This window comes from Terrapene carolina, unplaced genomic scaffold, assembly GCF_002925995.2.
Source record: "Terrapene carolina triunguis isolate 2854851 unplaced genomic scaffold, T_m_triunguis-2.0 Scaffold84, whole genome shotgun sequence".
NCBI lineage: Eukaryota > Metazoa > Chordata > Testudines > Emydidae > Terrapene > Terrapene triunguis.
In genome coordinates this window covers 43,438,520-43,455,470 of record NW_020664435.1, presented here as the reverse complement: position 1 = coordinate 43,455,470, position 16,951 = coordinate 43,438,520, and the positions used below count along the sequence as shown (strand labels likewise).

General features: G+C 41.4%; 1 protein-coding gene across 5 annotated transcripts in view; it reads right to left on the bottom strand.

Annotated features, from left to right (window-relative positions):
* Positions 1–16,951, bottom strand: part of PDSS1 (decaprenyl diphosphate synthase subunit 1) — a 35,356-nt gene that overhangs the window by 10,085 nt on the left and 8,320 nt on the right. For 3 of the 5 annotated variants that reach the window (XM_024208736.2, XM_024208762.2, XM_026649498.2), the window contains 3 exons: positions 8,077–8,218; positions 5,832–5,943; positions 5,634–5,743 (listed from right to left, as the gene is read on the bottom strand). In XM_024208736.2, the coding sequence (XP_024064504.1) occupies positions 5,634–5,743; positions 5,832–5,943; positions 8,077–8,218 (364 nt within the window). Of the gene's footprint in view, positions 1–5,629; positions 5,744–5,831; positions 5,944–8,076; positions 8,219–11,940; positions 12,039–16,951 lie in introns of all 5 variants that reach the window. The other 2 variants (XM_024208754.2, XM_024208745.2) reach the window with 2 other exon arrangements.

The window sequence follows — 16,951 nt, the reverse complement described above, 5'->3', positions numbered from 1 at the left end:
CCTTGCTGCAGTTTAAGCCCATTGCTTCTTGTTCTATCCTTAGAGGCTAAGGTGAACAAGTTTTCTCCCTCCTCCTTATGACACCCTTTTAGATACCTGAAAACTGCTATCATGTCCCCTCTCAGTCTTCTCTTTTCCAAACGAAACAAACCCAATTCTTTCAGCCTTCCTTCATAGGTCATGTTCTCAAGACCTTTAATCATTCTTGTTGCTCTTCTCTGGACCCTCTCCAATTTCTCCACATCTTTCTTGAAATGTGGTGCCCAGAACTGGACACAATACTCCAGCTGAGGCCTAACCAGAGCAGTGTAGAGCGGAAGAATGACTTCTCGTGTCTTGCTCACAACACTCCTGTTAATACATCCCAGAATCATGTTTGCTTTTTTTGCAACAGCATCACACTGTTGACTCATATTTAGCTTGTGGTCCACTATAACCCCTAGATCCCTTTCTGCTGTACTCCTTCCTAGACAGTCTCTTCCCATTCTGTATGTGTGAAACTGATTTTTTCTTAAGTGGAGCACTTTGCATTTGTCTTTGTTAAACTTCATCCTGTTTAACTCAGACCATTTCTCCAATTTGTCCAGATCATTTTGAATTATGACCCTGTCCTCCAAAGCAGTAGAAATCCCTCCCAGTTTGGTATCATCCGCAAACTTAATAAGCGTACTTTCTATGCCAATATCTAAGTCGTTAATGAAGATATTGAACAGAGCCGGTCCCAAAACAGACCCCTGCGTTAGGCTTGGACTGTGGGGCTATAAATGGCAAATGTTTCAAGCTGGAGCCTGGGCTCTGAGGTCCTGCAAGGGGAAGGGTCCCAGAGCCTGGCCTCCAACCAGAGCTCAAACATCTACACTACAATTTTATAGCCCTGCAGCCGAGCCTGTGGCTCTGAGACTCCGTGCAGTTTTTTTTTTTTTTTTTTTTAAATCGCAGTGTAGACGTACTCTTAGTTTGCCAATCTACGTGTAAAATACAGGTATAAATGGAATGTTTAAACGGGCATTAGTAAAATTCACAGTAAATGGCAAAGAGTGGGCATGGAGACAAGTCACTAGTTGGGGAGCTTAAGGGTCATGCTGAGACTGTAGCTTTTCAATTTATTCAATGATCTAGGTCAGGACACGACTGTGGCTGCAGAGTGATAATTTACTATGGACCAACAGGAGATATGAATAATTTTAGCAGCATAAATAGAAAGATTTAGATGCAGAGGAGAGGGCTATGGAATACATTTATGTAAGTGAAGTTCACAAAAGGAAAAACAATTATTTTGTCATTGTGAAATTAGAAAACTTCTCGTCTTTTTGCAAGTTACATACATTCAGGTAACAACAAAAATAAAAACCCAGGGCTTTAGGCCTACATAACCTCCTAATGAGTATCCCTCTTACCAGGACCATATCATGATTTCTATAAGAGAGAAGCACAATATGGGATGTCTACATGGGAAAGTTATACTATTAACATATAAGTTAATGTGTGAATTTAAACTGCTATAGTTATACTAGTGTAACTCTCCATGGAATAACCATAGTGGAAACGGTGTTCATGAACTAGCCCCTCAGAGCTGATGGCTATATATAATCCCTTGTTATTTACTACTCATAATTAATACTTCAAATTCCAGTTACTATGTTGAACGTTAATCTCTTCCACTGAAAGTAGATTATCAAAAGGAAATGACTTTAGTGGATTTTTTTTAAATGAATGAGGGGATTTATCAAACATTCTGTAATAGTGTCTGATGCACCTGATACAGTAGTTCTATTAGCTCAAACCTGTTACTGGACTTTATAGTTTATTTTAATGTGTATGCAAAGCCTGAGGTGGTTCCGTATCATCAGTGACATTACATTCTTTAATATGTCAAGAGGAGCTAACACAGTTTAGGCCCCAATTCTGCACCGAGTTCTGTGCAAGTGGACCCCCATGAGACATACCCAGTGGAAATTTAAACTTAATTAAATTTGGAATCATTGGCTAGATAGAGAAGTACAGACTTCTCCTTTCATTGTACTCCCTATGACAAATCCTTATCGCCACACGGAGCTCTGTTGAGGTCAGTGGGTCTCTTTGTGGGTGCAGGGATATGCATGCACAGATCAGCTTGTAGGATCAGAGCCTATGTCTGTAAAAACTGAAGTCCTGCTAGATGAAGCCCAAATATCTGATGCAACTTTTATACTCATTTCAATGAAGAAATATTTTTTTTAAATCCCTATTTTGAAAGTATCTTATGAAGAATGTAAATCTTTACCTGGTTTTGAAATCTAATTGTAGCAGGAAAAATAGGCAAGAGAGGGAGAAGCTGCTAAGCTTATTTGGTATCTCAGATTTCTCATGACAGCTGGGAATTCCATTTGTGCTTCATTGATGTGAATTCCTGAGCAGAAATCCTCCACTCCCATATTGTCCTTGAAAAATGCCTTTCAGTAACTCAGGCTACAGTGACTCTCAGGGCCATCTGCCACTATTTACTGTGGCACACATATACTACTTTGGCCGTAGCTTAAGCACACATCTACCATGTAGTTAATATACACTGGAGACTGTGACAGCTTTAGCCCCTTGATAGACTTTTTATAAAAAGTGTATTTGGTTACCTCAATGGCATTTTGGTTCTAATGTAATGCTTTGGAGATGCAGATGATAACTAGTGCAATTACAGGAAAAGACCATCCGTATCCTGTTTAGGCACTGTCCCAGGAACACACCAATCGTCCTTCCTCTAGATTAATTCTAACTAAAATCCCATTAGAATTAGTTTCTGTCATTTTTTTCAGCCAAAACGAATGTCTTTTCCTTCCCTTAACACAAGAACTGGATTGGCTCATGCTAGCAGGACTTATCCTAACTGATATTCTCAATCACCAATAATATAGCCTTAGTTTGCCCTTGAGAATGAAGTCATCTTCATCTTGAACACTTAGAAGAATCCACTTTCAAGCTACAGATAATGATTCTGATGACCATTTTTCTGGCTACAAAGAGCAGAACTCCTTCTGAACCCATCAGTTCTCCTTAAATAGCCCAAACTGTCCCAAGAAAGTGTGCTCCAGGCACTTTCTGCCACTCATGCTATCAGTACCATTCTTCCCATCCTTGCTAACCTATGAAAAAAGAAACTGAGGGAAAGACTAAAAATGTCATTGTCATAGTGTGAAAAGCTATAGTTTTGCCCCCAAGGATAATCCCCTCTCCCCCACTTTTATTTATAAACATGATTTTGCTGCATCTGAAATGCTAGATTCCCAGTGGTGAAAACCTAATTATGCACCGTACAAGTACCGGAAGGCAACAGTAAAACAAGCTCTCTTTCCTGTCAACTGTACCTCACTTTAGATGGATGCCCCTGAATCCTTGGCTTTTGTGCAAACTCTCAGAGAGGCCAATAAGCAAACTGAAATGGTGGAATTTGTAATGAGAATCTATCTAATGGAAATGATAGACCCTGTGAATTCTTTTCTTAGGTTGTCAAAATTGCTATCCAATAGCAACAGCTTTCAGTTACACTGAATATGTGGTGAGTCTGAAGCTTGATGTGACTGTCTTTACTTAGGCAAAATTCTCACTGAAGATTTGAGCCTTAGAGAGGAAAGCTCTATCACACATTACTATTCATATGAACCATCCATGTCCTGATCTGTTTCTTTAAAGAGCTGCCTAAGAAACTACATCTGAATCCTTTTTGGGAAATAAAAGTCTCTACTTCCAAAATATAAGACCACACTGAAGTTTAGATCCTTGGATATTATTGCATAAAGTTAGTAACTCAGTTGAAAGCATGACTGTTTTGAAGGTAGGTGTAGATCTGGTATCAATGATTGGTGGTAGCCTTTTTTCAAGGACCCCAACTTTGTTGCAACATTAGGTCTAAGTGAAAAATTAAGAGAAATAATGCTTCATCTGTGTTTTGTTGCCAGTGGATATTCCCAATCTGCTTCAGAAACACAAAAGAAACTATCATGAATTTAAGAAGCTTTGGAAATAGATTACTCTTAGTTAGAAATGAAACCTTTATAAGATTTAGGTATACCCAAATGTTGTATGCAACTGCGACTGGAGTGTTTTCTATTTTCCTTAAACTGGTCAGATTTCCAGATTCCTCTGACACAGATTTTTATGGAACGTATACTGTACTGAGAGTGTTCCAATAAGGTATTACAAGATTGGAAATAATGTCCTGGTTTAGATAATCCACTTTATTTAGGCAATTTTCAACTGCTCTCTATTGCAAGAATGTACCACTGATTTCAGAATAAAACACTTAACAATAACAGTGTGTTAGACTAATCCTTTTTGAACTGCCTCTTATTGCTAAGGTTATGTTCCAGCTACACTTCCCTTTCTGACAACATTATGGCTCTCTTGGGGGGGGAGGGGGAAAGAGGGGAGAAAAGCATTTTTGTCACTTTCTGCATTTTCTGAACTGGTAATAAACTTTTTTTTAAATAAGAACTTGTCTGTGCAAGTCAATATTCATTTGTTGTGTAATGAAAGCAGGGCTGACTCTGGCTTTTTTGCCGCCCCAGGCAAAAAAGCCTCCGACCGCCCCCCCGCTGGGGAGGGCGGCCCCGCTCTCCCCGGCCGGCCGGAGCGCCGGGAGGAGGGCGGCCCCGCTCTCCCCGGCCGGCCGGAGCGCCGGGGGGAGGGCGGAGAGCCCGCCGCAGCTCCGCTCTCTCCGGGAGCTGGAGCGCTGGGGGGAGGGCGGCGAGCCCGGCCGCGGCCCCGCTCTCCCCGGCCAGCCGGAGCGCCGGGGGAGGGCGGCAAGCCCGCTCGGCTCCGCTCTCCGCGGCAGCCGGAGCGCTGGGGGAGGGCGGGAAGCCCGGCCGCGGCCCCACTCTCCCCGGGTGAGCGCCACTCCACTCCAGGTGCCGCCCCAAGCACATGCTTGGAGGGCTGGTGCCTGGAGCCGGCCCTGAACGAAAGTAACAGAATTTGGTGGTAAATACAGAGAGTAGGATATAGCAGGGTCTAACTGACTGTCAGTTTGCTTGGGACTCAGTCCTTGAATTTATGCTTCTGTCATTTTACAATAATGGAACTAGACATGATTGTTTTAGTCACCCCTAACCAATGCAACTAAAAACATATTCAATTCATAAGACTTAATGATGAGCAGAAGAGAATGTATTTCCTATTTAGAGCAATGCTAAATAGGAAGAACACAAACTGTTTAATTTTTTTTGCAGTGTTTTCATGTAGGACTCTGCATTAGTTTACTATGCTACACAATAACAGACAACAGACGTGAAAGGAAACTTATATTCAACAAATTATAAGATGAATAGTTCTCGGACATGGATTTTAAAAATAGGCTCAAACTTCTAACATTTTAGAAATCAGCTCAGGAGTCTATAGTGGATCTTACTGTGAAGCGAGTGAGGAAAGAGTAAAAGTCTGTCTCTGCACGTAAAACAGAAAGGAAAGAATGAAAACCAATAATGGAGGCTGCACAGCTGAATTGGGATAAAAATCTCAAACAAAGATCCATTAGGACTGTGGCATAATACTAATTGAAGAGTCTAGTTTGGAGCATTTCCAAAGAAAATAGCAAGTAATTGGGAATTTAGCTGTGAAGCTTACAGTAAGGTATGTTAACTTGAGGAGAGACAGAACGTACATACTGCTTTACAACTGTTTGCGATAAGACTTGCAGTCTTCTTAAAGGTCTTCTCGAGGTAGTGAGCAAATCTCTCATTTTCATTTTCTTTGGAGCCCAACTGAAGGAATTCACCTATAAAGATGCAGGGATAAAGTCTTTATTTTTTAGGTTTATTGTTTAGACAAAGAAGTATAAAGATACAAATAGAAAAAAACCTTACCACGCACCAAATCTTCTATCACCTGGCTTAATACCGATATAATAGTAGTGTTTCCAATTCTTGCTAAAGCAACAGAAGCTGCTGAAAGGATAAAATCACCAGCTAAAACAGCCTGAAAAAAAACAAGAGAAGATTTTTTTTTTTAAACGTCTCTTCACATAAAAAATACTACGGACAATCTGATTCCCTGTATATTTTCCAGGTCTAGTCACAGTACATCATTTTCCTCATCAAGTGTACATTTCTTACCGAAAATTGGAAAAAGGAAAAAATAGTTACAGTATTTAAATTTGAACCATTTTGGAGTTCCCATTTTACAGTGATCTCTTTTTTCCTATATCTGAACGTGTTTTACCTGCGAGGTAAAGAAATAAGTTTTAAACATTATATACTGTATTGTATGGTCACTGTGCTACTGTTATTGTGTAATGTCAATTAGTTCTAAAGTGTCTTAAAAATCTTGGAAGTGTCATTGATCTTTGTCATCCCCCAGGATTTCATAAAGCATTTGGGAAAAAAAATTATTCAGGAAGAAGCTTAGTCATCTTACATATTTCACAAGAGAATGAGAACAGCAAAGCCTTTACTATCTTAAGGCATATATTTAACATTTTAAAGCCTGAAAATTTTAATGCTAGCGTAAAAGCTCTTTTGGTTTGTTATTTCAACAGGGGAAACCAATACATGAGGTGCTTAAAAGGAGGCATATTTTCATAGCATTTCAACATGATTTTAGCTACTGTATGCAACTGCCATTAGAATCTATAGGAATCACATAGTAAAAACATCTTCCCACTATACTTTGAAAATGTAGGGTTAGAAAGTTTATCCATTTTATCCCCTGTATATAGGAATTTATAACATGATCACAGTTATGTGATCAGCTCAGATTGTACCTCTTTTTCTAAACATCCCCAGCTTCTACCATAGCCACACGCTACTGCCAAGAAGACACACACTAAATACAGTAACTCCTCACTTAACGTTGTAGTTATGTTCCTGAAAAATGCAACTTTAAGTGAAACGATGTTAAATGAATCCAATTTTCCCATAAGATTTAATGTAAATGCGGGGGTTAGGTTCCAAGGAAATTTTTTTGGGAGCAGACAAAAGGCATTATCTACTGTACTGTACTGTGGTGGGGAGTATCAGAGGGGTAGCCGTGTTAGTCTGGATCTGTAAAAAGCAACAAAAGAGTCCTGTGGAACCTTATAGACTAACAGACATATTGGAGCATAAGCTTTGGTGGGTGAATACCCACTTCTTCAGACATGTGGAGGGGAGGTGCCCCTGGCTTACCCCTGGGGCTCAGAGCTGGGGGTGCAGAGTCTGGGAGGGAGTTAGGGTGTGGGAGGGCGCTCAGGTGGGGGTGCGGGAGGAGGCTCAGGGCTGGGGCAGGTAGGAGGTGGAGAGCACTTACCTGGGGCAGCTCCTGTTTGGTGCAGGGGGTGTGCAGGTGGCTCTGCACAGCGCGGCACCGACCCATGGTGGTGATTCTGGGAGTTCCCCCTTCTCCCCCCGGCAGGCAGGGCCACCCAGAATGCAGGGGCTTTAGGGGCTGCAGGGCCCTGCAGCTCTAAAGCCCCTTTAGGAATGTGGCCCTGCGAGCACAGGCCGGAGGACTCAGGAGGAGCAGGGCAGCTGCGCAGCCGGAGAGAAGCGGCGCTTTCCCCTTCAAAGCGCCGCTTCTCTCCGGCCGGCTTTGAAGGGGAAAGCACCGCTTCTCTCCGGCCGCTGGCTGCGCAGCTGCCCCTGCTCCTCCTGAGTCCTCTGGCCCGTGCTCGCAGGGCCACATTCCGAAAGGGGCTTTAGAGCTGCAGGCCAGGGCTCCAGGGCCCCCTTAGCCCAGGGCCCTGCAGCCCCTAAAGCCTCTGCGTTCCGGGTGGCCCTGCCTGCCGGGGGGAGGGAGGGGCAGCTTCCCCACTCGCTCACTCCCTCCCTTCCAGAAAGTCCTAAGCGCTGCCAAACAGCTGTTTGGCAGCGGGGGAAGCACTGGGAGGGAGGGAGGAAGGGAAGGGGAGGAGGCGGAGAAGAAGAACTTGTGCAATGCTCCCTTGTAAAGTCAGCCAAACAACGTTATAAGGGAGCATTGCACAACTTTAAACAAATATGTTCCCTAATGGAGCAGCGACGTAACTTCAAAACAACGTTAAGCAGGAGGACATTAAGTGAGGAGTTACTGTATTAGCAACATGACAAATACAAATCTCCACTTTACCAGTACTCTATATAATGACAGACTCACCTTTCTCTCCCCCCAGATTTGATTAACAGTCATTTTTCCTCTCCGAGAATTTGCATCATCAATGACATCATCATGAACTAGACTAGCAGTATGGATCATCTCTGCAATTATGGCCACAGAGCGTTGGCTTGCTTGCACCTCCCTAAAATTATAAAAAACCCACACCTTTAAGTGTCAATCAAGTATACTATGTGCACTGCAATATGCTCATGAAAAACCTCTATGCAAACTAAGAGAAACTACTATTTTTCAATAGCAGTGGTTCTCAAAACATTTTCACGTTCTGAACCTATCGTTGACTGCCAACCTTCTGAACTTTGTATAAACAGACAAGAGAAAAGTCGGATCATTTTAATACGAGTGAAATTGGTTGGTTACATCTCCCCATTTTGTAGCCGTCTGTATATAGGCTTGTTTCTGCAACTCTGAAGTTAATGGGAGTTATGCCATTAACTTCAATGAGAGCTGAATCAGGCTCTATATATCTCTGGATATAAGGCTTCAACATCTTACCTCACTGCTTGCAACCCTCACTGCTCACAACCTTCACTGCTCCAATATCTGCAAGTCAGGATATAGTTTGGTTCTGTCTTCCTGTGTTTGTGCTACTGTCCTTCCCAATTTTGATGTTTCCCGCAAATTTGATTGTGACTGAATTTACACCAAAGAAAGACTTGGACAATGATACTTGAAGGAGCCACAGAATGCAGATACACCTCTACCTCGATATAACGCTGTCCTCGGGAGCCAAAAAATCTTCCCGCATTATAGGTGAAACCGCATTATATCGAACTTGCTTTGATCCACCCGAGTGCGCAGCCCCGCCCCCGCCGGAGCACTGCTTTACCGCATTATATCCGAATTCATGTTATATCGGGTCACGTTATATCGAGGTAGAGGTATACTTGTGAGTTCTGCTAGTCAAAAACATCTGAAAACCTTTAATGTTCCCTGGGCTGGGCTACATTTAGCAAGAGGCATCACTATTTTAAAATTGATATCCTTCCCTTCTGTAACAGACGCAGATTTCAAGATCATGTGAAAGTGCCCTGTAGACCGTAGTTTGTAAAACCACTACTCTAAGAAAATTACATTAAATGGTCCTGGATTTTACTGTAGTATCCTTTCTTCTGTTTATGTTATTTAAAGAACAATTCCACCACCACCATCTTGACTCAGGGGTTCTGATAAATTTAGTAAACTTAAATTGCAGGTTCAAGAAAAATAAAAAGGCTGCAAACATGAATATATAGCTGAGTATAGGTTTGGAACTGAAATTTAAGTAAATTTTGCTGATAATCCATGAGCCAGGATACCAGATTACTCTTCCATAGGAGTGCAGGGCCACCACAGCTAAGTAGAAAAACACCTAAGACTCAATGAACATAAGGAACAGATTTGTTCTACAATAAGTTGCATTTTTCAGTCCCTTTTTTGACCATATTTTATAAATTTCACCTTACTCTTCCCATGCAGCCCTAGCAATGTTTATGTAATACCATGGCATACTTTACATGCAAAACATTCAAGAATCAGTTGAGGTCTAAGTTTGCAAGAAGGAAAGACTTTTCAAAAATATTATTGGCGACTTTTAGACATTAGTTTTCTTTCCCCATCCATACTTGTGGGTGAAACATACATATAGTAGAACCTCAGAGTTACGAACTAACCAGTCAACCACACACCTCATCTGGAACGGGAAGTACACAATCAGGCATCAGCAGAGACAAAACAAAAACAAAAAACCCGCAAATACAGTACTATGTTAAAGGTTAACTACTAAAAAAAAAAAAAAAAAAAAAAAATGGAAAGCAGTATTTTTCTTCTGCATAGTAAAGTTTCAAAGCTGAATTAAGTCAATTTTCAGTTGTAAACTTTTGAAAGAATAACCATAATGTTTTGTTCAGAGTTACGAACAATCTCCATTCCTGAGATTCATAACTCTAAGGTTATCCTGTGTTCATAACTCTAAGGTTCTACTGTAGGTCTAATTAAGAGCAAAATAACTGCATTAAAGGAATATTATTCACAGAATGTCCAGTTCAAGTGCAACCCTGATTTTTCCAAAGCATGGTCATGACCCCCAGGATTGTATTGTACTCTCTATTTTAGATTCTGCAGCATTTCTCAAATGCAGCCACTGTGGCTGCATGAGGCCACCAGAGGCTCTTCTTGCGGCCACAGCCTCCTGGGCTGTGATTAGGGGAAGGGGACAAAGTAGCGGCCCCTCCCCTCCCTGTTGCTCCTGGATGCACTGCCTTGGTGTTGGTTGCTGGAGCCACCAGCAAGGGTTGGGTCCTGCCCACCTCTGGAGATACCTAGGGGGCACAATGCAGGAGGACCAGGCAGCCGGTGAGTTCCCCACCTTCCCAGAGGCAGTGGGGCTCAGGCTTTGGGCTTCAGCCCTCGAGTGGCAGGCTCTGGCCGAGGTGCTTCAGACTCCATCCCCAGGCTCCAGACGAAGCGCTTCAGGTTCCAGCCCCCCCGCTGCCTCCCCCGATCCACCATTCAGGGCTTAATTTGTCCCCAGGCTTGGCGGGGCTGAGTAAGACTGCTGTGAAAAGTGATACTTGTATGTTTGTTAATATCACTTTTCACAACAGACTTACTAGTTAGCAATAAATAAATTACAATGATTTGGACACATATATATGCATATTTATTTGTTTTTCCTAAAGCTAATTACATATTTTAGGAAAAAGTATGAAAGTGGCCATCAAAAAATTTGTCCTGAGAACCCCTGATCTAGAGTGAAGTAATGAGGCAACAGACTACATCATGCCCAAGGTCATCTGGTTCCAAAGAGACCGCACTCTGGAACATTGCAAAGTTGATTGGCATCCTTGTTGCTGAGGATGGTTTTAAAGGGATGCCTGAACAGCTGGACTGCAGACCCTTAAAGTATGCAGACCCTTATTTTCACTGTGCTCCACACATGGGAGGTCTGAATTGCAGACTCTCCAAAGCTGGTTGACAACTCACTAACATCTGGAGACATGACCAGCAAGCTTAGAAATCTGTATTCTAAATTTGAAAGACACAGAATGCAGCCTCCAACGACTGTTGAACTGACTCTCTTGATTCCTCTAAGATTTTGGGTGTCTTCAGAGACTGAGATAATTGGGATTGTATTGCATCATTCATTCTGTCAGAATATGAACATGAACACTTATCAACCAAAGCCACACCTTGATTGGCCAATTAAGTCTTTTGGATGATGTCACACCAGTGATTTAACTCAATGGTTCATAGCTGCTTATTTATTTATTTTTTAAAGAGGTGGAGGAGAAGTAATGAGGGAACATATATGGGGTTAGCTGGGGTATAGAGGACAGCAATGAGGGAGCAGAAAAAGCAACATTTTCAAATCATTCCCTTCCTCAGAAGTGCCAACCTGCTCTTCCAGCAAAAGTCTGAAACCTTAAAAATGAGCCAATCATGTTAATTTCCAGCAGAACCAGAATAAATTAAAGAGAAAACATAAAATCTTGAAATCACTTCAACTAATTACAAAAGGAATTTAAGTCTTGTTGCACATGGTTTAAATACATTTAAATTTAATAATCAGCAATGAAACCGGAAGGTGACATCTTGCCAGTTTGCCGACATAGGTGCCAAGATATGACCCTATTTTTATGCAGAGCACTTCATAGCTTTTAGTGGGGAATTCTGCATGCAAAACAATGGCAGGATATGGCTTGTAGTTTGTGAAAAAAGGAATCATTGCTCAGTATAAGAATAAAAGCTGGACACTTTCATGGTTGTTTTAAGATAGCTCTAATATGCATTAGAAACTTTGTTAGTTCAACACTTCAGTATAAATTTTTTTCCATAAAATTATTTTTAGTAAATCATACAACTTACCTTAAAACAACTGTAAAAGTTTCCAGCCTCTTTCATGCATTCAACTGCTCATTGGAATTCCCTTTGTCATAAACTATGTCAGCAGACTGGACTTCCTGCTGGAAAGTAGCAGTAAAATGGCAGCGCTCATTGACACACCAGAACCATTCAATGGTATGAAGATAGCACAATAATGACAGACATTTCAAAAGCAAGTTTTGAAAGTTCTGTTTTAAAAGTACAGTTCTTCTCCGAAAAGTGACTTTAAAAATGGCATTCTAGGGTTCACATTTTCGGTGTCTCTGATTTCTGTACAAAATGTGCCAACTTTACAAGGAACTTTTTAAAAAAATTAGCTAGTATTTCTGAAAACTCAATCTGGGCATCAAGCAAGGTCCTTTCAATCTCACACATCAGTAACAGTAATAAAGATTCTGCAGGCAAAGTTATTCCCTCTGTAATGCTACTGGAAGCCCTGATAGAAGCATAATAAATTTTGTTGATGATGCTCAAGAAATAATAGGAACTAGGTCATTCTCTCTTAGCAGCTTCCACTCCGCCATGCTAACAGAAGGAAAAAAAAATTTAGTGATTAAGGTCAGCAGATAATGCTGGATACACACAGACTGGCTGAGGATGACGGTGCCATTTTTACAAAGTTCTCAGAGTAGAACCACACCACCATTTTATATATTATTTAGTAAATATGTGCAACCTTAACCGCCTTTTTGTGTATATGCATTATGATAGCCTTTAATTACACGATCACATATTGTTTTGTTAGCAGGCCCCTTGCTTTGTTTTGTGCACATACTGGACAGACAACAAGACAGGTTTGTATAGTGAATTGGTGTTGGGACTGCAGTACCCTTGACCTTTTCTGCTAGTATGGTGTGCAGTCGACAGAGGCCTGCTGCAAGAGGCAGAACGATGTTGTGGGTAAGGCAGTATTTCTGTATGGAACTCATTATTTACAACTTCATAGAGCTTTGTAACACCCTGCCAGGTAGGTAAGTACCGCTATTCTGACTTTAAGGATGGGGAAAACAGCAATGGGTGGGCTGACCCCCAGTCCTATGCGCTGACCACACCTCGCAGGATAAGCTTCCACTCCCTGCTGGGAATCTGTTGCTGGGGAGGAAGTGTGTACGTTCAGGAGTGTAAACCAGAAGTTGCGAGGGTGCAAGGAGTTGGGGAGGCATAGATTACGGAGCTGTCAAGACAGCTACTTGATGCAAACAGCTGAACAATAAGCAATGTACATGATGATTGTGAGGAAGTGAAGATGCTGTCAAGTAGTCCTATACTATAGTAATGAATGGAGTGTCAGAACCGATATAGATTGGACAGCGACAGAGACGTCAGCTTTGTTTCTGTTGCCCTTTGAGGGGGTCTATTCTCCCTACTTTGTTTCTAAGTCTCTTGTGCTCACCCCATTTTTCCTCCTTTGATATTTCTGTATCTCTTCCTCCTTCTCGTTTGTTTCAGTCGCTCTCTGAATTATGGCTACAGCAGAGGACATGCATATTTCTAGTTACAAACTATAGGTGGTGCGTCTGGGAAACCAGTAAAGTGCAGAAGCACAGCTCCCGTCAGGCAAAGGGATAATTCTCTTTAGTGATAATTCTGTGAGATTCTCCCATTATGTGTTGTGAATAACTCCAGGAGAATGTGTGAAAACACAGGATTCACACAATCCCAATTTAAACCCCTTACCAGGACTCCAGCTCTCACACGCAGAGATAAATTTCAACAGTTAAACAACAGACAAAAAGCTATTGCCCAAGGGACCTAAACACTTAGGTTTGTATTTACAGCACTATGATCTTTAAAAGAGAAGAAAAATTATACCAGCGCTGAACAATTTGCATACTTCATCCACTGATCTTGTGATGAGGACACAAGGAATCCAAAACATTAACTGAGTGTGTAATTTTCCTTGCAGTGGCTTGGATAATGTGAACTTGTTGAAGGGGGAAAAAAAGCTAATTTACTGAGAATAGCTTGGGGACCCATTTTTTTATTGTAAGAAACATGACCATGCCATCAATCCTGCAAGCTGTTCTGTGTGGGTGGATTCCTGCTTCTGCATGGAGCTCCAATAGGATTCTGCATGGGCACCGGGGTCCATCCATGCAGAACACATACCAGAATTAGGGCCTAAGATTGTGTAAACTGATGTTCTGCTATTTTAATGGATACAGAGGGAGCATTTTCCTTTCTACTGCTATTTACACAGCAAACAAGATTTTAACAGGGGAAAGTATGTTGGCTGCAGAAGGTTGTACAAGAGTTGGGACTGGCAGTTGGAGAAGAAGAAAATGAAATGCAGTGTCAGTAACACAACCCCTGGAGGCAGAGAGAAGGAGGGCTCAGCTGATGAAAAGCAGAGCAAACTGTCTGAAGAACAGTGCCAGGGAAGAGAAAGGATGAAGAACAAAAACCAGTAAAAGGGACCACTGAGAAAATGGCAAAAAGACAAAAAAAAAAAAAATCCACCTGAAAGTGGGAAGTTACTTTTCTTTAAATATTGTGCTTTTCTGAAGAGATCATCTGGCAGGAGTCACAATCCTATATCTTTGTTTCTTTGCACAAGACTAGCTGAACTCTCTTAGCTCTCAAGGGTTTTTGATCTTTGAGGGCAGCAGTAGCATGGTGAAGTATAATCAAGGCACCCTATTAATATTTGTGGGCTATCTCCCCCTGCCAGATATAATGCTGCCCTCCAACTGTTCCCGTCAATTTCTTTGATTGCACAGAGGGGTGAAGGTCCTAGAAAGAAAAGTAAAGTAAAAATGATCATTAAGATAAGACAAAAAAATGGTTCAAAAGGAAAGATAAGATCCATGAGAAAAACATCTCAAATAGGTAAACTCCAAACATGAAGGGGAAGTGGATGGGTGAGTGAGACTCACCCATAATGATATTTTCAGAGAAGCAAAATTATAGATGAATAATGTTCCCTTCTCCATAGGTAGCATCTGTGCAGGATTCTCACTCTTGGATAGTAAAAAGAAATAACTTGCCAAAAGGAAATGAAAGCACAGCTGTAAAGAGCCTCAACAACAAAGCTAATGACAATGTGAACAGGAAATACATGTTTGTGTACATTTATCATATAGTATACAATGACTAAGAGACCTCTCAAAGTTCAGCATCAGAGCAGGTATATGGCCTGCTAGAAAGACCTCAACACTAGAGAAAAGATCCAGGCAAAACTTGAACTCATAAGCCAATATCCCAAAATAAAACAAACCTTAATTTTTGGTTTGACCTCCCCTACCCTGGAAACATGTATCGACATGAAAAACAGTATACTGCAGACTTGCATAAACATACATATATACATTGTGTAAAGTCATCTAGATTTACCTAGAGAGAAAGGGGGATGCAGCAAGGAAGAAGAGAAGAAAATGAAATCCTGGTATTTCATTCCTTTTCCCCTTCCAAAGCATTTCATTTTTCTCACTACCCAGCATTTCATTTCCAAAACTTAGACAAAAGGGAGGCAGTTACTCAGCTTGTCTGGACACAAACAGCTGGAATAGGGTAGGTGACAGAGAAGCCTGAAATATCAAAAATGGTTCAGGAAGCACTGACACTAACTGCATGAAAACCAACAAGCAAAAGATGCCAGGGACACCAGTCTCCATGCCAAAGCTTTTGCACTGAGAAAAGAAGCATCTGCCTCAGCACAAAAATCATTCCAGTGTACTGATAATCATACTCCTGCTGATACGGGGGAAGGGAATCCCCGAAAGCTGGTACAGAGAGTTTAATGACGGCATCCTGTCTAGCCACAGAGGAGCCTGCCCATGTCTAAAGGAGAACAAACACACCCCACCCCCCCCCACCCCACCCATGTTTCTTCAGGACATTGAACAGATGGCAAAGCCCACACCAGATCATCTGAGTTCATCTTCAGAGTTGTCAACCCAGTTTCCCAAAATAAATAAATAAATAAAAATCAGCACCCACTTTGATAAACGATTTTTCAGCTGCTCTATTCTCTGTCAGGAGTAGAGCATTAAAAACATTGTATTGCCACCACTAGCTGAAGCAAGGGAAAGATTGAAATTAAATGTATTTTTAAATTAGTAGAAGTGGAGTGGGGACAATAAATCATAATGTTAAGATGAATACAATTATGTAACTGATAATAAGGGTTTAATGATAAAGATAGTTTTGAGCAGTTGCAGCCAGGAATAAGAGGGTGGTGATCACAGGGAATCATAGCCAGTGAAAATAAAAAGGTGGTCTTGGAGCGATTTGGCCAACAGCAAACAGGCAGGCTGAGGTGAGAGAAAGGTCACTCCAAAAACCTGGAGGGAGGAGTCAGTCAAGCATGGTATAGGTTTTCAATCAGGTCCTCCTTTGATTGACAGATGAGTTTAGCAGCTGTGATTGGTTCATAAGAACAGACCAATCAGGGAAAGCATAAGGATGATGATTATGCTAATGATAAGGATTGACTAAACAATCAATCAGAATAGGCTACAATCTGTATACAAGGCAGGTTGCTGACAGGCTTCATTCACTGTGAGTGGGAGGCGCTGGAGTGAGTGAACATTAGGAGAATCATCAGAAGCTGAAATCACTGAAGAAAGAAGAACCAAGGCAATGCAGTTGGAGCAGTGGCAAAGAGCAGAGGGACAGAAGACTGTGGAGAAGTATGACGACACTCACATAAGAAATTAGAATGTATGAATGTATATGCCTGAGATAATAAAGCTGGATGTTTGTGTACATACATTTGTTATTTTAAGTTGTAATAAGAACTTGCTGTCAGCATCCTGTATGTGATTGGCCATCACATGCAGAATGTAACCACTTAAAGCTATTTCCCATTGTATAATATTGCAATGTTGGGTACTTTAATGTGTATAGGTGCCAAGGAAATTTATTTTACCTTTTTGATGTATGCCTTTTGGAAGAATTTAATGTTTTAGATTTATTGTATGAAGACATATTGTGTCAAATAAAGTTATTTTTGTTTGCAAAGATTGCTGCCTGAGTGTCGATCCTCTGAGCA